Here is a 25,846-nt window from a genome sequence, read left to right as displayed (position 1 = left end):
ATGCAATATTTGGCATAATAATCATGCGCCACGATGAGCACATGCAGTGGTATTCCATAGCGCGGACTACACGTGCCAGAAAGATAAAACTGCCAAAAACCACCCATTAATTTAAAAATGGGGAACAATTTAACAAATAACAGCCGCCAAGAAAAATTATCTAAGAGATAAAATTTTGCACTGTGTCAGACCAGTTCAAAGACGAACAATAAGAAGGCCGGTCGATGTGACGGCTCACCGTCAGTCCAGTAAATCCACCCTTCGGTACTTCCTGACAAAAAGTATTCCGGCAAAAAACCGCGGAAGAAATATGGCTTATTACGTCATGCGCGAAATCTAGTTGACCTTGTCGTAGTAAAAAGTAAAAATAAATAACAGCGTATTACTGCAGATTTAAAAAGCTTTGTACCTATTTCCCACAACAGCTTCGCCGTCCATGCACTCAATGTGCCACTTCCGGTGCCGAAGATTGGAGGCGCCGTGCGCACGTACGGAAGGTGTCATGATCATATCACCTTGTATTGATATACAGTATAAAAGAGCCTGGTTTACGTACGGTATGCTGTACTAGTGCATTATTATTTAGGATTTGCACCATATGCAATTAATAATTATTTTTTTACGGCTAATAAGACCACTCACCGATCCATAGGCTGTATAGATAGGTACCGTAGTACCGGTTAACGGCCACAACAATACGCATTCCCCATAACGCAACAATAGCACTGATAAACGGCGTCCTCCGCCACCAACCGCAACATACCATCCTCAATTCCCGAATGTACTAAAGGGATTAAAATATGCTTAACCGTGGAAATATTTTTTTACATGATTCAAATATCCGTATTAAATATAAAGAATTAGGATGAATAATTTGATGGTGATGATATTATAAAAACATATAATTGTTATGAAGGCATTGATGATGACCAAAAATAAGGATAATAACGAGCACAATCTGTGATAATACAGTAATAAATAGCGTATATAAATTACTGTAAATACCGCCATCCTGTGACCCTTTTCCGCAAGCTGTATGGTAACCTTATTTACCGGCGCCGGCGCCTGGTCGACAGACATTAATAAAACAACCATGTCGTTATCGTTTGCAGAATCATTTCGGTTTAGATTACTAAGAAGAGGTTCTACCGTGTCGGCTCGCCAAAATTTTGATTTCAATTAGTTCAATTAGATTCAATTAGATTGTAACCAGGGGCTAAAATATCTTAATTCTATCACTACACACTGCCCCTGAGCGCCCCTGGGGGGTGCCCCCGGAGGGAGTAACTGCAAAAAAGTTTACAAAAACAATAAAATTGTTGGATTCTTTTTTTAAAGAAAGGCAAAATCAGCGACGCATTACACGAATTTTAGCGTTAAAAATCATCGTGAATGTCAACTTCCGGCGCGAAGCGCGAAACCAGGGAATTTCAACTGCAAAAAGCAAGAGTTTTGATTAAAAATAGCAAATTAGCACTGCAATGACCAAATTATTTGAAGCTAACGAAGGTTAAAGGACAAATACAATGCCAAGCTAGATCGATGTAAGATTGACAGATAAGGTGAGTTTCGCGCGAAGCGCGAAGCCGACGCACGTTTTTCTTGTGAGATTTGCTAGAAATTCTATAAAAAATAGTAGAATTATTATAGTTTTAATTTTCAAGAGACCCCCTCCAATTTTTTTTAACGGTTTTGAACTTTTTTAATCTTGCACACTTGGACAACTAAAACTACACACTACACGTTTATCACTACACGAAATGTGTATAACTACACACTATTTTAGCTTATGATTGTAACTTATGTTCAATTAGATTGTAACTTATAATGTTACTAATTTGTTTGTGATAGTTACTCCTACATAATTGATGACCTTTATCATACAACTTATTATGTCAGTTTTTAATGAGATTTCCACGTTGCTTTTCTCTTTCTGCGAAAATTGCTAATTGTTGGTGGCATTAATTGTTTGTGACAATTGTTGATAATTGATAATTGTTGGTGGCATTATGCATAAGCGATAACAATATAAAATGGGTGAAGGCTCCGCATACCACCTTTTACCACCTCTGGCTCCTAGTACCACCTGTCATACCACCTTTGGCTCCTAATACCACCTTTTGCACACCCCTTTTGACTCCGCATGCCACCATTTAATTTTTTTTTGCAGCTGTAGTGTTATGAATTAACAAGTATCGGTCGCGCTAGCGCGCGACCAGTTGTTTTCGAGGTATGGAAGAATGAAAAAATACAAAATATACTTCGTACAGCAATAAAAATGATTGCGGAGTCAAAAGTGGTGTGCAAAAGGTGGTACTAGGAGCCAAAAATGGTTGAAAGGTGGTACTAGGAGCCAACGGTGGTATAAAGGTGGTATGCGGAACCTTCACCTTTAAATTATTAACATCAAGAAACGAGATCCAAATCTTTCTGTGTACCGCCTGGGAAAAGATATGTACCAACTAGCAAGTTGAAGGCATTCAGTATCGCAACCGACGCAATGGAAAAACAGTACGAACACACATCGGAAATTTGTTTTCGTACTGTTTGTATGGAAGCTTGTGTCCGTAATGTCCGTACATAGCGCTACGTTGCGAACATTGTACACCGAACACGGTATCCGAAAATGGCTGGTAGTAGTGGAGTAATTTGAAAAGACCAGGATTTAATTTTATAACCTCCATGCAACATACTGTATATGTACATGAAGCGCAGCGCGTAGATTTGGACGCGGCTGCATTCGGTTTTCCCAGATATCCTTATCAATATCAATTGATTCATATATCCTTACGTCCTTATTTTTTGGAAATTGTCTCCTAAATCAAGATTGATTTTTTCAATAAGTTGATAATTTTATAAAATAGAGCTTAGCGCAAACGTTCCTACCTTTATCTTTGAAAAAATCTAAAGTTTTGGAGAAGGTCTAAAAAAATTTTTAGAAGCTGTAGTACTTAAAGGTTGTTAGTACTTAAAGGTTGTTAGTTTTGGAAATTATCTCCTAATTCAAGATTCCATTTGTGAAACTTTTGATTATTTTATAAAATCTAGCATCTTCTAAAGCTTCCTACTGCAGCTTCGAAAAAAAATTTTGGTTTCCGGAACGTTTTCAAAACCCTTTCAAACTTTCAGTACTTAGCGTTTAAAGTTCATAGAAATTTCCAGTAAATTCTAGAAACGTCTCGAATGAGCAAATACAAGTTTCGCAACTTAGCAACCTAAACTATAGTTACTTATTTAAAATTGTCAATCCCATCAAACTTAATTTTTTTTTAACTCTTGAAACCTTTAAGATGTTTTTAAATCTGTTTGAATACCTCAAAATAAATATAAATTTTTCGAAAATCGGCTCCAAAGCGTTACCTCTAATTTTTTGAGCCTCCAAAGTTCCGAAATTTAAAAATATCTAGAAATCTGAGTACCTCAATATCTCACGGTCTAAATTGTCTAATTTATATGTAATTTGTAAATATCTAAAAGCCAGTCCGCGGCCCGTTTACCGTATTCACTCACAAAGCGGCTCTGTAATACTGGCGGTAGCTTGGGTATTCACTAACCTCAAAATCTAATAAATATGTGTTTATTTTATTTTTATAAATACTCAAGAGCTTGACTGAATGGCTGAAAATCTTACAATTAGTAGCTAAAGATGCAGCCTCCCAGGTCACCTTGGGCAACCGTTAATTGTTTCTCACAAGTTTCCATTAATCTGCGCTAAAATATCGGCTGAATGGTTTTGTGGGCATCGTGTAAATGATCCCACTCCATTCATTCAATCACCGTTTAAATATTATCGGTCGTACAAAAAAATTCAAATTTTCATTTCGTTAGATCGGCAACATAAAGCTACATCAAAAGCGTGAAAAAGAATCGTGAAAAATGCAAACTGACCGGAAAGCTCGAAAACTGTCCGCATTTCTACATGTCAAAATATTTCGTAGCTGGACTCGCTGGGGTTTCATATTTGAAATATTTCTCAAGATCATTTTTATTGCTGTACGAAGTATATTTTGTATTTTTTCATTCTTCCATACCTCGAACACAACTGGTCGCGCGCTAGCGCGACCGATACTTGTTAATTCATAACACTGCAGCTGCAAAAAAAATTAAATGGTGGTACTAGGAGCCAAAGGTGGTAAAAGGTGGTATGCGGAGCCTTCACCTAAATTAAACTACATAAATTAAAAATTTAATTTTAAAAAATTAAATGGTGGTATGCGGAGTCAAAAGTGGTGTGCAAAAGGTGGTATTAGGAGCCAACGGTGGTATAAAGGTGGTATGCGGAGCCTTCACCTATAAAATGTACGGTCTGTGATATTTTCATATTCGCACTGCATTTCATTCGCGCTTCAAAAGGATTTTGCGATTTTAGTAAAGATGTTAACTTGATAAAATAAAATGAACAGGCAATATTAGTCAGTATAACACAAACGTAAGTAAATAGTACATGCGTAATTACCGACACGTTAATATAATGGAGTGTTACAGTTACTAGTATTATATGCAGAAACTGGCACTGTAAATGCTATGTATGTGCATTGTGCAGTATTAAATTTTGCGTTTTATTACAATCGTTATTGACAATTTATAATAGTAATTGGCGAGTTCTGTGAACAACCATAAAGAATTTTTTTAATGTACTAAGAAAAAACTCAGGTGGAGGATTTCGAATCCAGTATTAATCATGTGTCGGCTAGTATGTCCTATCAAATCAATCACGAGCATTTCTCTTAAAGTCGCCCTGGAGACTCCGGGCCAACATTACGAGAAATGCTTGTGATCAAGTTTTCGCTACTAAGAGCTGGCGCAGCAAAACTTGCTTAGAGGTATTCGGCAAATATTTACTGAAAAAATTTTCAGTAAGTCAGGGGAATGATTTCCGCTTCAAAGTATTCTTCACCTGGACCTATAGTGAAGAATACCTGGATGTCGGTGCCGACATATTAGTGATACACTTCCTGGGTGCCTCGTCGTGCAGCTGGCAACCAGGAAGTGTATCATCGTATTAAGCGTAGCCGCAAATACCTACGGCGCACTGAAACGTATATATAAACTTATCCGCATTGCACAAGGTAATGCTAATTTAACAACATACACTCTTTAACATATTTAACATCTTTAACAAGATAACATGGCGGATCCCATGTCATACATTAACTGTATTGCGGTGACTCTCAGATCGCTACATCGCAGCCTCGCAGAACGGTCCAAAAGCCATAAAAATGGCAAGCGGTCTGAATCAGACCCATTCTTCCCTGCAGACCGTCTTCTGTGACGATCCTGCAGCACGGTCCAAATCGCCTTTTTCAACCAGTAGGTATTTGTGTCCTGCAGTTCCCTGAGCCCTTTCAAAAAAGACACAGGGAAGGGCAGGTGTCCTGCAGCTCCCTGCTCCCTTTCAAAAAAGCCACAGAGAAGGGCAGGCCAGTTACTCTTGGCTCCACACGCGCTTTTAGCGGTTATTATACATCAAATCTGTTGGTGCTGATGTGCTAAACGCCTGCTATGTACTTTGTATATTCGCAAGCTTCTTTCAAAACCCAGCCTTTTCGGATCAGCCGGCAGAGAGCTAAGATGAAGCGGTATGCTGAGATGTAGCGATCTGAGAGTCACCGCAATACAGTTATTATCTTAGGCGGCGTAGACAGCGCTCTGACGACGTTGGTTCTCGTGCTCGCAGTGGTGTGGGCTTGCCGTGCCCGAGCTCCTCCGCCTCCGCAGGCACCGCGTGCTCAGTCAGCTACTACATCGACTTCCACAGTGTGGAAGTCGATGTAGTAGCTGACTGAGCAACGGTTGCATAACTCATTCGTTCCAGGATCTGTGTACAATGCCCTATTAGCAGTTTCTGTGTTATCAGACATACTTATGCGCTCTGGCTGAGTGAGTCACAAAACACCTGATGTGTTATAGACTTTTGCATATCGTACGATGAGGACATGCTAACGTGCACACAGTACTTCTTTATCATGATCAGTACAAATATTGTGCTTTAAAGACAAATTCATCGTCAATACACGAAATCGATATCGATACGAAGAATACATCGGAGACAGGGGATAATGTTATGTCCTGTAGTGTTTTTGTTGTTGTAGTTAACAAACAAAGTGTTCATACTGTGCAAAATGTCCACGGAGACGAGAGCCTATTGTGAAAGACGATGCAATGTTTAACTGACTGTGAAGTTGTGAATTATTATTATTCCCAATCACGATAGTCGAACGGTGGCCTAGCGGTGTATACTGTATATTCGTCTTTAGGTACCATCCTGTTTAATCGGGTGTAGAAAAAACCCGAAAGAAAACCGGTCTGTGGAATATCCTATATATTAAACCAGAGCCGTGATTCCGTGACGCTCCCGTCTTCAACGTTTCCTGATTGGCCAGAAAAGACCTTACGTTTCTGATTTGCCAGAACCCGCCTAACAACTTTTAAGCTTTTGCAGCTCTTTAAACCTGTGCTTTTACGCCTTTGTCCTTACTAGGTTTCCGAAACTTAATACCTTCTCCTGTGAAAAACTTCGCCTGATAAACCCGATCCCACCTCCATTTTTACTCCTAACTAAGCTTCAAAACTTTAGTTCTTTAACGCCTGCGGTACCCGCCTTTTTGAGCTTTTGATCACCGAAGGCCACACGTGCGGTACCCGCTATTTTTGAGCTTTCGGTCGCCGAAGACCACGCGTGGGGAACCCGCCTTTTTGGAGCCTTTGGTCACCGAAGCCATGCCTGCTAAACCCGCTTTTTTGAGCCTTTGGTCACCGAAGGCCACGCGTGCGGTACCCACCCTTCTGGAGCCTTTGGTCACCGAAGACCATGCCTGCTTGAACCCGCTTTTTGAGCTTTTGATCACCGAAGGCCACACGTGCGGTACCTGCCTTTTTGAGCTTTTGATCACCGAAAGCCACACGTGCGGTACCCGCATTTTTGCAGCCTTTGGTCTCCGAAGCCATGCCTGCTGAACCCGCTTTTTTGAGTCTTTGGCCACCGAAGGCCATGCCTGCTGAACCCGCTTTTTGAGCCTTTGGTCACCGAAGGCCACGCCTGCGGTACCCGCCTTTTTGAGCTTTTGATCTCCGAAGGCCACGCGTGCGGTACCCGTTCTTTTGAGCTTTTGGTCACTGAAGGCCATGCCTGCTAAACCCGCTTTTGAGCCTTTGGTCACCGAAGGCCACGCCTGCGGTACCCGCCTTTTGAGCTTTTGATCTCCGAAGGCCACACGTGCGGTACCCGCTTTATTAGCCTTTAGTCACCGAAGGCTACGCGTGCGGCACCCGACCTTTTGAGCCTTTGGTCACCGAAGGCCACGCGTGCGGTACCCGCATTTTTGGAGCCTTTGGTCACCGAAGCCATGCCTGCTGAACCCGCTTTTTTGAGCCTTTGGCCACCGAAGGCCACGCGTGCGGTACCAGCATTTTGAGCCTTTGGTCACCGAAGGCCGCGCGTGGTACCCGCCTATTTGAGCTTTTGGTCACGAAAGGCTACGCGTGTAGTACCCGCCTTTTTGAGCCTTTGATCACCGAACGCCGCGCGTGTATTACCCGCCTTTTTGTGCCTTTGATCACCGAAGGCCACGCCCGTGGTACCCGCCTTTTAGAGCTTTTGGTCCACGAAGGCTACGCGTGCAGCACCCGCCTTTTTGAGCTTTGGTCACCGATAGCCCCGCGTGCGGTACCCGCTTTTTCTAGCTTTTGGTCACCGAAGGCCACACGTGCGGTACCTGCCTTTTTGAGCTTTTGATCACCGAAAGCCACACGTGCGGTACCCGCATTTTTGCAGCCTTTGGTCTCCGAAGCCATGCCTGCTGAACCCGCTTTTTTGAGTCTTTGGCCACCGAAGGCCATGCCTGCTGAACCCGCTTTTTGAGCCTTTGGTCACCGAAGGCCACGCCTGCGGTACCCGCCTTTTTGAGCTTTTGATCTCCGAAGGCCACGCGTGCGGTACCCGTTCTTTTGAGCTTTTGGTCACTGAAGGCCATGCCTGCTAAACCCGCTTTTTGAGCCTTTGGTCACCGAAGGCCACGCCTGCGGTACCCGCCTTTTTGAGCTTTTGATCTCCGAAGGCCACACGTGCGGTACCCGCTTTTATTAGCCTTTAGTCACCGAAGGCTACGCGTGCGGCACCCGACCTTTTGAGCCTTTGGTCACCGAAGGCCACGCGTGCGGTACCCGCATTTTTGGAGCCTTTGGTCACCGAAGCCATGCCTGCTGAACCCGCTTTTTTGAGCCTTTGGCCACCGAAGGCCACGCGTGCGGTACCAGCATTTTTGAGCCTTTGGTCACCGAAGGCCGCGCGTGTGGTACCCGCCTATTTGAGCTTTTGGTCACGAAAGGCTACGCGTGTAGTACCCGCCTTTTTGAGCCTTTGATCACCGAACGCCGCGCGTGTATTACCCGCCTTTTTGTGCCTTTGATCACCGAAGGCCACGCCCGTGGTACCCGCCTTTTAGAGCTTTTGGTCCACGAAGGCTACGCGTGCAGCACCCGCCTTTTTGAGCTTTGGTCACCGATAGCCCCGCGTGCGGTACCCGCTTTTTCTAGCTTTTGGTCACCGAAGGCCGCGCGTGCGGTACCCGCCTTTCTGAGCCTTTGATCACCGATAGCCCCGCGTGCGGTACCCGCTCTTTTTAGCTTTTGGTCCACGAAGGCTACGCGTGCGGCACCCGACGTTTTGTGCCTTTGATCACCGAAGGCCACGCGCGTGGTACCCGCTTTTTTTAGCTTTTGGTCACCGAAGGCCGCGCGTGCGGTACCCGCCTTTCTGAGCCTTTGAGCACCGAAGGCCGCGCGTGTAGTACCCGCCCTTTAGCCTTTGATCACCGAAAGCCCCGCGTGCGGTACCCACTTTTTTGAACTTTTGGTAACAGAGGGCCCCGCGTGCGGTACCCGCCGTTTCGAGCCTCTGGACACCGAAGGCCAAGCGTGCGGTAAGCTGCTTCAGCGCGGCGCGTAAGCGCCGCGCGTCCTGCTTGTCTATCTAGTATATTAAAGCAGAACCCTCTGTTCGAACAGATCCCGCCTCCAAACCTTTCTGATTGGCCAGCGCCGGCCTTACCTTCTGTTTGGTCAGAACCTGCTTTACGGCTTTCAGGCCTGTACAGCCTTTTAACCTTCGTTGCATTCAGCCCAAAGCCTTTACTAAGCTTCGAAACCTTAGTACAGTTCCTGTACAATTTCCGATTAACCAGTTCAGCTGGCTCAGCCCGTACGAAAGTTTCAAGACCTTAGTGTCTTTACTTGATTAGCTAGGACCACAAGATATGCCAGATCAGCCAGATAAACCATAACTACCAGATCAGCCAGAACTACAAAAACCCCCAAATTTAGCCAGATCTGCCAGAACCACCAAATCTTCCAGACCACCCAGATCTACCAGATCAGTAGTATGGGGGGCAGAATAGCAGGGACACGTGATTGGTCAGACACGCCCTCTTCTCTGATTGGTCAGAACCGAACCGAACCGAACCGTACCGAGACCGGCCCAAGACTGAACCGAACCGGAGTTTACTCCCTTTCTTTTGTTTATTTTTCCCCACCCTCTCTTTTATTCATTGTTCAGACAGCATTCGTATATGCAGGTACAGCGGCACATTGTTTAACAAGTAAACTATAATATAAAATCATTATAATGGACACATTATCGAACAAAGAAAAGGCGACTGAAAGTCCGGTTGTCCTTCCAGTGCGTTGTGTGAATTTCCGCCATCAGAGCAAAAAATTCTGTATATGGCAATGTTATTATGCGGCCAAACTGGGAAAAACGGATCATACGGCCGCGTTTTTTATAAATTTTAAGCGCAAGGCGTAAACATCTCGGGCCAGCCAGTCCAATCTTTGGCAAGCCATCACCGTTAAACCCACGATCCAAACACCCCGCCCACGGTCCACCATAAATTATTTCCATGAATGCATTCAGGTGTGTGGATTGTAGCCGTACGCCGTACTCTTTGGCCAGTGCTAGTCCATACGCATCCGGTTGGGCGTCATGTACTAAAAAACAGTACTCGTATTTTGGACACCAAAACGCTATAATTCTTGGTGTAATTTTATATATTGTATAGCCCCGAAACGTTCCTATGATTTCTACACGGTTGTCAGACATTTTGCAGAGATTGTAATGAGTAACTAAACTATGTGTTCGCTTTCAGTGAGCGCGTTCATAGCTATTTGACCGGGGACAGCTGTCGGTGGTGGCGTAACTGGCGACGAGGCACATAAACTTTTCTCAGAAACAGTACTTGTACTTTACACCTTCATCGCACTGGGCACCGCACCGCACATCACCGGGCCCCACAGCGTACACTATCGACCAGGAGGGTAGACTGTACAGACCAGCCATGTACTGCCACTACATACAAGCAAATTTATATTGTAATTTATATTGTACGGGTACTGTACTCGTATAGACAGAGCGCGCCAACAGCATGCTTTCTGACTGAAATCAGAAAGAGTCCGGCAGCGCCTAGTGATGTGACTTTTCTCAGAAAAGCGACTTACACACTGCACCGCACAACAACGGCCTACACACAACACCGGTTACCGTAAAGGTATGGTAAACAGTATCGAACCGCCATGTACAGATACTGTATGTATTGCACGATCGCTACTCGGAAACAAGTATTATTGTACGAGTACCGTACTTTGCACTCGTATAGACAAAGCGGGGTAACTGCATGCTGTGTGATTGAAATCCGACAGCAGCCGTCAGTGCCTAGCGATGTGTCTTTTCTCAGAAAGTGCCAAGAGAAAACAATGCTTGTACTTACACACTGCACCGTATTGCACCGGGCCCCCGGACAGCACCGGCCCCAGCACAGCACCGTCCTAACATCGCACCGCACCTGATCCAGCACCACATCCCACCGCGCGGCAGCGTACAAGTAAGGTAGATGAATCAATCATGTACCGCACTGCCACTACTCGTAAAAAAACGCATACTGCACGAGTATTGTACTTTGCACTCATATGGCCCGAGCGCTTCAACTACATGCAATCTGAGTGAATTCAGATGGCATCACTCGGTGACTGTGCATTTATTCTGTTCAGTCATGAGACTTTCGATGGTTCAGCTGCGGTGGCGATGAGTCACAGTGACTTTTTTAAGAAAGGAGAAAACAGTACTTGTACTTTATACCTGCACCGTATTTCACCGGCCTCCACACAGCAACGACCTAACACCGCACCGGGTCAACGCTACATTGCACCGCAAAGGTATGGTAAACTGCACCTAAGCGTAAGGTACTGTATGTATTTTACTGCCACTACGCGCAAATAAAGAATTATACGTATACGAGTACAAGCATGCAAATATTGTACGAGTAGTGTACTTTGTGCTCATATGATCAGAGCGCGCCAAAACAGTATGCGGTCTGATTAAAATTAGTCAGTATCTGCCAGCGCCTGAGAACGTGCAGCCTCTCTGATTAGTCATCAAACGCTGGAGCAAAATCAACTTATTTTTTTGATTAACATTACAGATAAGTTTACTTGTACATATGAGCATTTAATGCTAGATGTACATACTGGTCAGCACAAACAATATGTACGTACCGTGCACATCCACCGACTCCCGCACAGCAAGAGAACGCAGCCAACTCCATTACCAAACAGGCATGTGCTGTATGTAATGTACTGCCGCTACTCGTGAACAAATATAAATTGTACGAGTACGGTACTTTCACGCGTATAGACAGAGCGCGCTAACATCATGCTTTCTGATTGAAATCAGAAAGAATCTGACATTTTCTGGCGGTGTGACTAACTCACAGCAACAGCTTAACACCGCACCGGGTCCGACACTACACTGCACCGCAAAGGTATGGTAACTGTACTTAAGCGTCAGGTACTGTATGTATTTAACTGTCACTACGCGCAAATAAAAATATACGTATACGAGTACAAGCATGCATATGATCAGAGCGCGTCAAAACAGTATGCGGTGTGATTAAAATCAGGCAGTATCTGTCAGCGCCTGAGAACGTGCGGTAACAGCCTACGCGGAAACAAATATTATGGTACGAGTAATGTAACTTACACTCGTATGGACACAGCGAGCCAACAGCATGCTTTCTGAATAAAATCAGATCAGCAACGATTGTTAGCATGCAACCTGTCTGTTCAGTCATCCCCTGCACCGTACCGGCCCCGCACGGCGCTGTTCCCCACACCACACACCGGACCGGTGCCCAACACCACACTTCACCGCACAGCGACGCACAGGTACTGTCTGTATTGTACTGTCACTACTCGCAAACAAATATATATTGTACGAGTACTGTACTTTGCACACGTATGGCCAAAACGTATACTTTGTACTCATATAGACAGAGCGCGCGAAAACAGTATGAAGTCTGATTAAAATCAGTCAGCATCTGCCTGTGAAGCAGCCTGTCTTCTCAGTCATCAAACGCCTAAGCAAAATCAACTTATTTTTTGATTAATATTACAGATAAGTTTATTTGTACCTATGAGCATTAACACTAGATTTACATACTGGTCAGCACAAACAATATATACCTACCGGGCGGGACGGAGCTGCATATCCACCGGGAACAGCTGCGCTACAGTGTCGTGAATCATATGTTGCTCGCATATTTACAAGCGGATATTAGCAATTAATATGATCATATTGATGTACAGATACCGTGCTTCAACTACAAAAGAGGGGCATTTAACACTTTTCTATGTAATATGTGGGATCTGCACATCGATTCTCTCTCCAAATAGTACGCAACTACACCGCATTAAACCCGGCCCCAGCAGCGGCCACCGCCCCAGCTCCGGCTATCGCCCAGCACCGGGACCCGCACAGTACCGGCGCACACACTGAACGGCAACGTATAGGTACTGTATGTATTATACCGTCGCTACTCGCAAACAAATATAAATTGTACGATTACTGTACCTTGTACTCATATGGGCAGAACGCGGCAACAGCATGCTGTCTGATTGAGATCAGAAAGAATCCGGCTGCAAGCATGCATCCTGTCTGTTCAGCCACCGAACTTTGGGGCAGAAACAACTTATTTTTCTGATTAAAAGTACAGATAAGTTGTACTTAATCCAAAGAAAATTCAGTATTAGGTGCGCATCCTGTAACCAACACAGTTTATATACCTGCCTTCAAATGCATCGGAGGCGAGTAAAGTAGTAAAAAGTGCGGCTTGAATCGGGTATGAATACTTAGAGGTCAGGCAGGCAGTGACTTGGCGATAGGCTGTCTGCGCCCTGCATTCGCACATTTGGACTACCTCTACGAATTACATAAGGCCCACTCAAATTCATAATTCGACCTACGTAAAATCATAATTTCATATCAGATCGATAACGGCATGAAAATTAATAAGATGTGCAATCTGTTTTGAAAAATTCTAAGCGGTTGAGGCTGTAGGCCTTACCGTACGCTCGGGCTCTTATTTAGAACTTGACGCCTTTAACGCAAACGTGCCGAAAGGTGCTGAATTGCAGATGCTGCAGATTTTAGCGAGTCGCATCACTATTAACTATCCACCTTGCTTCTACCTTCGCACCGTACCGCATAGCCATCGCAACATGACGCACGACACAGCACTGCAACGTACATGTAAGGTAGACTAATCAGCCACGTACTCTATGTATTGTACTACGACTATGCGCAAAAAAATATATCTTGTACGAATAGAGTGTACTTTGCACTTATATAGTCAGAGCGCGCCAACACCAAGCTGTGTGATTGAAATCAGATCAGCAGCAACTGTGAACATGCAGCCTGTCTGTTCAGTCATGAAATTTTGGGGGCACAAGCAGATTATACAAACAGTCACCACCGATCTCGTACTGCTACAATGTTTGCTCAGGCCAGTATAAATCCTGCGTTGTTTGCAGTATGTACACCAAGTTCTTAATTTCCACAGGTGTAAGTGAAACTTTACTGTAGTTTTATTCAGAAAAATAATCTGCTTGTGCCCCCAAAATTTCATGACTGAACAGACAGGCTGCATGTTCACAGTTGCTGCTGATCTGATTTCAATCACACAGCTTGGTGTTGGCGCGCTCTGACTATATAAGTGCAAAGTACACTCTATTCGTACAAGATATATTTTTTGCGCATAGTCGTAGTACAATACATAGAGTACGTGGCTGATTAGTCTACCTTACATGTACGTTGCAGTGCTGTGTGTGGGCGTTGCGTCATGATGCTGGGTCCGGTGTGGTCCATTGCGTTGCGATGACCAGTGCGGTACGGTGCGGTGAAGGTAGAAGCAAGGTGGATAGTTAATAGTGATGCGACTCGCTAAAATCTGCAGCATCTGCAATTCAGCACCTTTCGGCACGTTTGCGTTAAAGGCGTCAAGTTCTAAATAAGAGCCCGAGCGTACGGTAAGGCCTACAGCCTCAACCGCTTAGAATTTTTCAAAACAGATTGCACATCTTATTAATTTTTCATGCTACCCATGCTCGTTATCGATCTGATATGAAATTATGATTTTTACGTAGGTCGAATTATGAATTTGAGTGGGCCTTATGTAATTCGTAGAGGTAGTCCAAATGTGTGCGAATGCAGGGCGCAGACAGCCTATCGCCAAGTCACTGCCTGCCTGACCTCTAAGTATTCATACCCGATTCAAGCCGCACTTTTACTACTTTACTCGCCTCCGATGCATTTGAAGGCAGGTATATAAACTGTGTTGGTTACAGGATGCGCACCTAATACTGAATTTTCTTTGGATTAAGTACAACTTATCTGTACTTTTAATCAGAAAAATAAGTTGTTTCTGCCCCAAAGTTCGGTGGCTGAACAGACAGGATGCATGCTTGCAGCCGGATTCTTTCTGATCTCAATCAGACAGCATGCTGTTGCCGCGTTCTGCCCATATGAGTACAAGGTACAGTAATCGTACAATTTATATTTGTTTGCGAGTAGTGACGGTATAATGCATACAGTACCTATACGTTGCCGTGCTGTGTGTGCGCCGATACTGTGCGGGTGCCGGTGCTGGGCGATAGCCGGTGTCACGATGACTCACATACATGAGGCCACCACGTGCCCGTCAAGGTCGAACGCCAAGGACAATGCAGTCATAACTGCGTCATAATTACTCATTCTTACATCATAATGACATCATAAGGATGAGTCACGATCACACTCTAACCGGTCCGGATCCATATATAAAGAGCCCATCAAAGGCATTCAATTCAGTCTAGGGCCGGATTCACGCGGACTTCTATCTATCAGTTTTCCTATTGAGACACCGCCCAAAACGGCCGGTTTCTTAGCAGTATGCGTGAACGCGGCACGCTCTTCTAAGTAGATACCTAAATAGGGAGCAGAATTGCGTTCACACAGGCACCTTTGAATAGGTGCAATAAAAGTTATTGTTTAGGCGCTTCCGATAGTCCGCTGGGTCTGCGTGAACACATGCCGCCTATCCACGTACCGAAACGAAACGCAAAATTAAAACAGCAAAATCGCAGAATGGTAATTATTTTATACTTGTAATGTTTACGAAGATCAAATACATCCCGCTTATAGTAGCTCAGTATTTCAGCTCTTTTTTTGCCACCGCTATTACTCATATTACAGCGTTGTAGTAGATACACAAGTATCGGTCGCGCTAGCACGCGACCACTTTTGTTTGAGGTAAGGAATAATATGAAAGAAATTACAAAAAATTCAGTCTGCAGTTACAGTAACAAAATAGATTTTAAAAATATAATTCAAGTGTAAAATGCTTAAAAAAACAGCCGAACCAGCTTTACAATCATTTGCAAAGTTAAAAATGAAATGATACAGCTTAAGGCTCAGAAGTCAGAAAGCAGATAAAAATGTTTTTAATAACATTGTTATTTCTTCAAGATTTTCTGTCTTTTTAATCTATTTTTGTGACCTTTAGCTATCTGGGTACCCAATTATTTAAATGTATTTAAATCTGGCACAGATTAACATAGCTTATGGTTAGTGAGCTTCCAAACTAATACCAGTATCACAGAGCCGCTACGTGAGAGAATACGGTACATACACAGGCCGGCTTTTAAATATTTAGACATACAGTATCGAAAAGACAAAAACTGAATCTCGAATTAGGAGATAATTTTCTAAAAAATAAGGGCGTAAGAATTTATGAATCTATTGATAACTGACACGAGTTTATCCAGTTGGGCTTAGTGCTGAATATCTCGGCTTGCCATGCGCCTGATATGGGCTTGCCATTATGCAGCGCTCAGTCACCCAGGGAGGCTATTTGCTACCGTTACAGCGGGCGGGTGCCTATATCGCTGCCTACTGCTACCGCGGGCGGTTGCCAGCTGCCGATACAGCGGGCGGGTGCCTACGTGTCGTGTAGAGGAGTTAAGCGCTTCATAGTAATAATTATTATTTTCGTGATTGAATTACATTACAGTAAATTTGCAGTAACACTGGCAGAAGAATATGAACTGCACACCACAATAAATTTACAGTGTACAATGGGCAATGCTTCAATAAATAAACTGATATTACAACACAAAACTGTTTATTTTATTTCAACTGTCATCACCAACAGTGGTTTGTCATAAGCGATAAATTTATTACCTGCAAAGTGCAATTACAAATAATAATACTTACCAGTAAGTACGGCACCCAGCGATATTTCCCTCATTAAAACTCTTTCTCAGTTAAATGTTTACAGCTTACACATTGTGTCTGCCAGCAACACACAGACTCGAACTAATGATTAATTAGATGAATCCGTGCTAAAAGATTTCGTTTTCAAAAAATAATTACAACATAGACTGCGCGCATTCAAACTGTGACCGTGCGGTTGTTGCAGTTTTGCCTTTACAAGTTTAAAGCAGACGCATGCTTTCGTGTAAAATGTGATCTTTACGGCAAATAGGTTGCATGTGCATGCTAATGTGCGGTGATACTCTGCACTGGTAATTAACGACGCAAGTTATCATATCCTGAATCAAAACATCTTTTTAGGTCATTACATAATCATTCTGAAAGCATTTTAACCAGAAGAGCGTGTATGTCCATACAAAAAGGAACCTCAAGTGGTTCATATATGTCTTAACCATTGTGTCTACGGAGCAAACGAAAAGGTACCTTTCGACAGGAAAGCACTGTTCAGGCCGCGCATTGCTATCTATCAATTAAGAGCTAGGTAATTAACGTTAGCATAGGTGTGCTGCGTGAACGCAGTTTTGGGACCTAATGCAATTAGGTGGTTGTCCCCGGTTGAACTCACATCCCACTAAGCAATTAAGATAGATAGGTGTACGCGTGAACGGGCCCTAGTACTCATTCGAGTCTTTTCTAAAATACTGATCAGCTGATGATAATTATACTGTAGTGGGCAATGGTCAAAGATTATTAAAAGGTCGTGCACACCTGGTTGTTTGGTTCGTTTGTAATTACATAGGTACTGGTCATCGTTGACCTTTCATTAGGGCTCATATACACACAACACACAGTAAGTCACACACAGGTAAAAGAACTCGTCACACTTATGTTGTGACAAATTGGCGTGAAGGATGAACCTGTAGATGTTGTGGGAGCTCGCCCACAAAAAGGCCTAAATGTCTATACGCGCCAAGAACAAAACCACTGCAATGCCATGCTCTCTACCGAGAGGCGGCATACTTTATACAACTCAAGACGGCAAAACCGGCCAACGTGTTGTGCAACACGTTGGCTAAAGAACAGAACACAAAGGCATTACATAAGCGTTCGAACATGTATGTCAACAGACGTACACAATGTGTGCGAAGCCCACACTTCCCTCCGTGTTGGAAAAACAACATGTAGATATAGTCTAGAGAAAACCAAAACCAAAAGAGAAAACAGACAACTGAAGAACGTCTAGAAAAAGAGCACCAACATGCACTAACTAAGATTTTCAAATTTGTTTTAAAGGACGATAGGTAGAGATGCTTTAGAACGGAAATTATCATGATTAGATAAAACGACTCCGCTCCGGGCGGATGCTCTTTCGACATACTGGACAACGTGGTCTCTGTTGTGGTATGAGAGCAAGAGAGGAATCGACCCGGAGGTCATCTGTGTATGTTTGGAATGCTTTTCCAAGGCATCGTGAACATATTGCGTGACCGCAACGCATTTCCGCAGTCGTAAGCAATTTCTTTTTGTGATTGAAGTCCCAATAACAGACCGGACATTCCTTTTGATTTTCTTTCGGTTGATGAGTCGGTACTGGGTCCGCTGTGAGGGCTGACGACGTTGATTGTTGATGTGTTAGAGTTACCGTTGTAGGTGTCATCGCCGATTCAGTCAGCTGTGAAGGTGTTGGAACTAATATTCTTGTTGTTGTTGTAGCTATTGTAGCTGTCGGTAGAGCTACTGAAAATGGAATCCAGTCCAAAATTGCTTGGCGTTTATATTTCCGTTGTCTGCGCTGGCGTCGCAGTGTAGCTGGTGGCGTAAGCCACATGCATCTTCTTCTACGGGTGAGCCGCATCAAATTCCCGGTTATGCTCGCGCACGGCGCGTGCGGTATATCGTTGGCGAATGATTCGCAGTAGATACCGGCTTAGGATAGCAGGTAAAATGTATCTTCGGAATGTATGTGTAAAGATCCCGAGCGCGGACTGAGTAGAGTAGCGACAATTTTGGCAGGAATAGCGATTGTTGAGAAAGTCAACAGGCAAGGCATCCGTTTCGTATGTTATTCGTAGATTACTGTCGGCGATATCGATGTCCAATATTATAAAATGAAAGTCAGCACTGCAGTAAACCATAGGTGGACGGTGATGATCCATTTTTGTTATGATTGAAATAGAAGTGTGGTCCAGTAATGCGCAGAAAGCGATGAAATTCTTACTGCCTGAGGCGATTGAGTACAAGGCGGCAAAAATTCTCGACTGGCTGGCTGTGAAGCGGTATCATTGCTGCACTCTGCACGTATCTTCGGATTAACTGCATGTATTCGCGTATTGTGAATGTAGAACAAGAGTGCAACCGGAGAAAGTGTTTACCGATTCAAGTAGTTAAACGACATTGGACACACTAATAACACTTCTGTACTACTAAAAGGTAAAAGAAATCGCTGTGAAGCGCTTACATAAAGAATTTGTATAGAAAGCGGAGTAAAGTTGAACAGTAATTGACCGGTGTAGTGTAACGCGCTAACAGTTAAAAGAAATCGTACACAAGAAAAACCGGAACAGCAGAACCAAAATCGAACATTAGAAAAGACGCTGTGAAGCGTTCACAGTTAGGGTAAATATGATGGTGTATACAATCTTTGAAGGTAAATATTTGCAGGCATCTTACAATTCTGTCGCTTATGCGATTTTTTTGGGTAATATAGGAAACGTAATTGTCGTTTTATGCGATCTTTCTAAATGGTGTTGAAAATCTGCATTGTCGCTTATGCGATCTTTTAAATCGTAAAATTAAGTGTCGGTAGTTGCGATCTTTTGAATAAAAAAATCTTATTTGTCGCTTTAAGCGATCTTTTGAATAATAAAAAATTACTTGTCGCTTCCTGCGATCTTTTTAAATAAAACAAATTTCACGTGTCGCTTTATGATCTTTTATAGAACAACTAAATGGCGCAACTAAACTAAATGGCGCTGCTTGCGATCTTGCGGTAAAGAAAACTTTTATCTGTCGCTTCATGCGATCTTTTGATGAACGAAAAACAGTTAAATGTCGCTTCGTGCGATCTTTTAAGGTAAAGAAAATTTTTATTTGTCGCTTCATGCGACCTTTTGATGAACGAAAAACAGTTAAATGTCGCTTCGTGCGATCTTTTAAGGTAAAGAAAATTTTTATTTGTCGCTTCATGCGACCTTTCAACTGATGTAATAGGAAAGATGTCGCTAATGCGATCTTTTGCTGCAATTAAAGCATGAGTTGCATAGGCGATCTTTTTTTTAGAAGAGCTTTGCATCACTAAGAACAGATACCAAGAACAGTTTGATGAAACAGAACAAATAATTTTTATTTTTTGTTGATTAAAAAATTTGATCTAAAAGATAAGGAAGCTTTTACAAAAAGGATACAAGACATGACTGGGACTACTTTTCTTTGATATTAAAATATTGGCCAAGCAGAACAAATCTAGTACGGAACTTACTTGCCAATGTTGACTTTACTTAAGTGGGAGGGCATGTGCATGTGTTAATATCATGCTCATAGTAGTCGCAAAGGTCACAACACAACTCTTCCACACATTCATTTGGAGAGATGAGCACTCCTTCATCGCATATAGGGCAGGTATCGTACAGCTTACCTTCGTCATTAAGGTCAGCGTCACAGTCCCGGGCTGTATGCCCTTCAATGTGACAGCGAAAACAAGTGCGGGGTGATGGGCAGATGCTATAGTGGTGACCCCAACCACCACAGTTCAAACATTCGGTGTTGGGCATGATAGGTTAGTAGAACTGACGAAAGGTCAAATTGCTGACGGAATGTTTGCATCGTAAATGACTAGTCAAGATGTAAGAATAATGGTTTTATAGGAAGAATTTTGCGTTCATTAAAGCTGTTGCATAACAGTTTTGATAACATAAAATGTTATATCACAAAAAAATTTGTTTTGTTGCCAAGTCATAAAACCAACGGCCAAGACAGGTGAAACGGTTCTATTAATAATTACAAAGAGGAAGTTACTGATGTAACCGTAACCGAACGTACATTTTTCGGTCGTTCGTTAGCCAATTTATTACCTAACATTATTAGCTGGCACCAAGTTAAGTAAGTACAACGGACGTTATTGTTCTTGTTTTTACGCAATACACGACGTTTTTTGGCACTAAAATATTGGTAATTACGTCGCCGTACTTTCGGTGGCGAGAGAACGAATTTTATTACGAGTGAACAAACGAGGAATTTAGCAGTTTTGTAATTCTTGTTTATGTAATAATACCCATGAGTGAAGAAACAAAAGTCAGTCAAAAAAACGACTTCAAAATAGAACGTCTAATCAAAGTCTCAGTACCAGGGTGCGAAATACTTGGTTACTTAATCAGCAAGTTTGGTGCTTAAGCAATAAATTGTTGGTTACGAAGCCCGTACACTGTGTAAAATTATTGTATTTTTTTTTGCTCTTTTAAGGTGAAATTTTGCATGAAAAGATTTCATGACTGCCCCCAGAATGTGCCCGAAAAAGAGAATAATGTTTCAGAAAAGGTTCGAAATTTTCGGTGAATTTTGCCAACAGTGAAAGAAATATCCAACCGGTGGCGGCAATACAGCCAGTTTAAAAGGAAGCGCTTTGCATTTTCAGTTGTTGAACAAGTTTGTCGACAGAATTAATAAACAAAATCAGTTAATGCGCAGTTTTTGGTATCACGTAGTTAATTCAATTTTGTCAACACAGATATAAGCGTTGCTTTGTGTAGTATACTAACCTGCAAGGGTCCCACGCCTCGCGCACCGTTAATAGTGGGACTACTCCACACAGCATCACCTATCCCGAGATAGAGAAGTTTAAATCGCGCAATAGGTCAACTTTCGGTAAAAGAAAAGGATCCATTGATAAAAATTTAGGGCAACTTTGCCAGTAATAAATTCTGTGCACTGAGTAACATCTGTAATATTAATATCGAAGAAAACAAAATTAGGCCGGCAGTGTATAAATGCAAAATTCATTTGATTGTGCACTAAAAACACAAAGAAAATGGCCACAAGTAACAAATATGCGCAACTTTCAAAGAATCGTATGGGCAAATTTAACTGAGCAAACGGGCAGACAAAGTCGTAATTCACCAAATTTAATTAGGTATAATACTAGGCAGACTCGCGAATAATCTGTTTGTTTCTGCACAAAAACTTAAACATTGGGCAACGATTAGAGTAGCTTACTAGGGATACTGAATCGACGGTATGTTGTTGTAAAAAGCGGGTGGGACATCCAAGCCATGGGTGGTAATCCGTAAAGTATTATGTGGGCGAGCTCCCCTTCGATAGAGCGATATTTAGTTATATAAAAAGGTCACTTTATACACGGTATATAAAATCAGGAGCGTAAAAACCACGATCTGCTACCAATGTGGGAGCTCGCCCACAAAAAGGCCTAAATGTCTATACGCGCCAAGAACAAAACCACTGCAATGCCATGCTCTCTACCGAGAGGCGGCATACTTTATACAACTCAAGACGGCAAAACCGGCCAACGTGTTGTGCAACACGTTGGCTAAAGAACAGAACACAAAGGCATTACATAAGTGTACGAACCTGTATGTCAACAGACGTACACAATGTGTGCGAAGCCCACAATGTGACCACTTAATTGTTTTACTTACCTGACGTGAATTTGATAATTAATACACCTGGATTATTGTATTCTTTTGGATAAAATTTTGAAGTACGTGCACACATTATTGGAAATTTGAACAAAATTCGGATACCCCGGGAGGAAAAATTTGGGAATAAAGCCCACTTGCGGCACAGGTATTGTGAAGTGGTCCTACTGACCATAGGTCACTTTCATTACAGATTGTCGCACACGACACAGGTATTTCACTGTTGTTGTTACCTGGTCCGTAATAACACAGTTGTATACAGATAGTCGTAGTTTAGATTGAGCCCGTGTTAAGAAACTTACAGGTAAATAACAAACATTATAGTACATACTATAGGAAACCAATGAAGCCGTACTGATAAAATTAAAACAAGCATAGTAGGAAAGCGAAATCTGCACATTAATTAAGCACCGTGCACTACTCTTAGTAATTGATAAACTACACACTAATTAAACTGTGCACTGATAAACTGTACACTAATTAAAAGCTGTCACTTACATTGTATCGTAGTAATCCGAAAAACAATAAAGCAGCACTCCTCAACAAAGTACAGTATAATAGTCGTTGCACTACACCAGTACGATAATTGTACAATAAATCCGTAGTGCTTGTATGTATGCAATGTGATCAGGACAGTAAGCACAGTATATTATCCACAAATAAGTGTGACTGTAAAACACATGTATGTGTCTCAACCTGTGCTTGATTTATCAAGTGAGCACATGGCTCCACTGATGCGTGAAAAGTAACACTGCTCGAGTCCTCTGTGCAGTCTGACTGATAAAGTTCGCTATTGTATGTAATAAATATAAGCGCTAGGGATTATAATAGGCCTTGGGGATTATCATTGGCCCTACGAGCAGGGATTATCATAGGCCCTACGAGAGGGGATTATCATAGGCGCTAGGGATTAACATAGATTTGTGAATACTAGTATAGAACATCGCAACCGCAGTCGACATAAGCGAGCGAAGCAAAAGCAGGTGTTATATAGTATCAGCTTGTTACTAATAATATGCAATATAAAATATACATTTTGTTCGTACATTGTGAATTATCTTGACACAGATATAAAAATAACGAAAATTGCAACTTTTATTTTCTGTTAATTATGAATCAAACTGGCGCCTAAAAAACCACAAGAACAGCGCAGTATTTTAAAAAATAGCACAGTTGCTTAGCGCGTCTCAAACAGACTAAAAAACTTGCCGCCACCAATAGTACCAGAAGAACAGATTAACAGTAAATATTGGAATCCAGGAGGCAGCAGTAATTTGGTTAACAAAAGAAGCATTCCGGAAGTGAAAAGAGCTTCAGATAGGATAAAAACCCCTGAAATTTCCCCAGACACAAGCCTCGAAGAAAATTCGGAAGAAAATCCGAAACAAACAATTAACGAGGACCTTACTGAAGAGGAAGAAAAGGAAGAGAATTTACACGAGACTGCGTTTATAGAGGACGCAAGTGAAGAAGAATCAGATACCGAAGAATTGGAAGAGGCGAATACACCAAAAGATAAAGAGGAGGATATAGAAAACGGAAATTTACCTTTAATTAAAAGTGTAGATAAAGTGGAGGACGACGATTTGAACGGACAACAAGAACGTCAAAGAATGGCAGAGGGGCCAAAGATTAAATTACCCCCTCCATTCTCTGCCGCCCCACATGAGGACGCGGAAACTTGGCTAGAATCTTACCTTAGATGCGCGAAGTCATATGCGTGGGACGACGCCACGAAAGCGAGAAGATTGCCCGAAGTATTAGCTGGTACCGCAATAAAATGGATAAAAAATCGTCCAGCAAATGCTGCACCCGGATGGGATGCAGTAGAAACAGAATTTCTTAAAACTTTCGGAAAGGTGGGTACACCAGAGCAAGCCATCGATATGTTGATATCGAGGCAGCAAGGAACCGATGAGGACTTTCGGACGTATTACTTTTCCATCCTGGACTTATGCAAACACGCAGACGCAAATATGGAACAAACAGAAATAGGATATTTCATACTAAAAGGAATGAGGGACAAGCAAACAGCGATGCAACTACGCATCATGGGTAAAAAGACACCAAAAAACGTTTTGGAAGTGGCCGAAGATTTGTATCCCGTAAAATACAGAACCCGAGAACGAAATTTGGAAACACCAGCAGTAACTTTAAGCCTGCCATTTGCAAATGTTGCCAAGAAACAATCCCCGCAAACCGATGCAATGGCGAAAAAAATTGACGACCTTTTAGAAAAGATGACAAAAATTCTGAACGTGGAGTTTTCATTTGGTTAGCCCAACAGAAGAACAAGCAACAACTGCACCCAAACACAGCGTGAACTGGAAGAATCAAATGATCGTGAAGCAAGCTGCTATCATTGCGATACAGAATGGCCAATGCACAACGTCTATCATCGTGAATTCGGCATCGATCAGACATATCAAAAAGTGTCGCAGGCAGAAGTCCGTACCCCATAGTAAAAAAACAAATATTTCGAAATAGTGAACGAAGCAGAAAATATATTATTAAATGCACCATAGAACGAAAAGCAATAATTGTTAGTATAATCGTACCGTATAGTAACAAAAGTTTGAGTTTCAGTTCATTTTGTAAGTATGCATATATACATACGTCGTCACTGTTGTTTTGTATTGATCCTGGGAATTCAAAAATTTATTTTCTGTATTTATTTTTGTTATTAATGACAACTGTACAATATTTGAAAGATTTGAGTTGAATAGTTTATTGCATTCGTGGAAAGAGCGATGATTGAGAAGCTTCTATAAATTGATGAGCATATACTTTATCTGTTTTCATTTTTATCTGGCAAACTTGCAGCTCAGTTTTCAGAAATTATCTTTCTTGAATTACTGGTCTGCCATGATGCTTAAAATTCGCAATTTTTACTGATAGAAATGTTTTATATGTTATGTTTTTTGTATCTAAGTCTTCTTTGTGTTTTGCCTTTGTAATAGCACTTCTTTGTTATTTGCCTTTGTTCTATCGTGTGAACATTGTCTGTATGTGTTTGCTAACTTTACTTTTACCATAATATTTCTGCAAACCACCCCATTGCCACCATCGAAATGAATGGATTGTACGGATAACCTAAAGAATTGCGGGATAAAAATAATAATTTGTATTATTATGGAATTATGTTTGAATTCTGTTTATCAATTTTTTGACTTGATATTTTTTAATTAACATTTCAAACTAGTTTTATTGAGCCCACTGCAATCTCTCTTTATATGTCGTGTAGTAACCGTATTTTTCGGTTACTATACTTGATATTTTTTAATTAACATTTCAAACTAGTTTTATTGAGCCCACTGCAATCTCTCTTTATATGTCGTATAGTAACCGTGCGGGTGCCGGTGCTGGGCGATAGCCGGTGTCACGATGACTCACATACATGAGGCCACCACGTGCCCGTCAAGGTCGAACGCCAAGGACAATGCAGTCATAACTGCGTCATAATTACTCATTCTTACATCATAATGACATCATAAGGATGAGTCACGATCACACTCTAACCGGTCCGGATCCATATATAAAGAGCCCATCAAAGGCATTCAATTCAGTCTAGTACTCATTCGAGTCTTTTCTAAAATACTGATCAGCTAATAATAATTATACT

The 25,846-nt window shown here is 42.2% G+C and overlaps 1 protein-coding gene across 2 annotated transcripts; it reads right to left on the bottom strand.

The window, feature by feature from the left end:
• Positions 1-27: 27 nt before the first annotated feature.
• Positions 28-22,017, bottom strand: LOC129581150 (uncharacterized). Of its 2 annotated transcripts, XM_055472057.1 has the most exons (6): positions 21,785-22,017; positions 21,331-21,389; positions 643-784; positions 410-515; positions 208-271; positions 28-89 (listed from the first exon to the last, which is right to left on the bottom strand). In XM_055472057.1, exons 1-5 carry the CDS (start codon positions 21,840-21,842, stop codon positions 241-243), a joined length of 396 nt encoding a protein of 131 aa, XP_055328032.1. In that variant the 5' UTR covers positions 21,843-22,017; the 3' UTR covers positions 28-89; positions 208-240. The 2 variants fall into 2 exon arrangements, 1 of the variants encoding a protein (XP_055328032.1); XR_008689452.1 differs by lacking the exons at positions 28-89; positions 208-271; positions 410-515; positions 643-784 and adding an exon at positions 9,574-9,984.
• Positions 22,018-25,846: the final 3,829 nt, after the last annotated feature.

This window comes from Paramacrobiotus metropolitanus, unplaced genomic scaffold (genome assembly GCF_019649055.1).
Source record: "Paramacrobiotus metropolitanus isolate TYO unplaced genomic scaffold, Prichtersi_v1.0 Parri_scaffold0000005, whole genome shotgun sequence".
NCBI classification, from domain to species: domain Eukaryota; kingdom Metazoa; phylum Tardigrada; class Eutardigrada; order Parachela; family Macrobiotidae; genus Paramacrobiotus; species Paramacrobiotus metropolitanus.
This window is presented reverse-complemented; position numbering and strand designations above follow the sequence as displayed.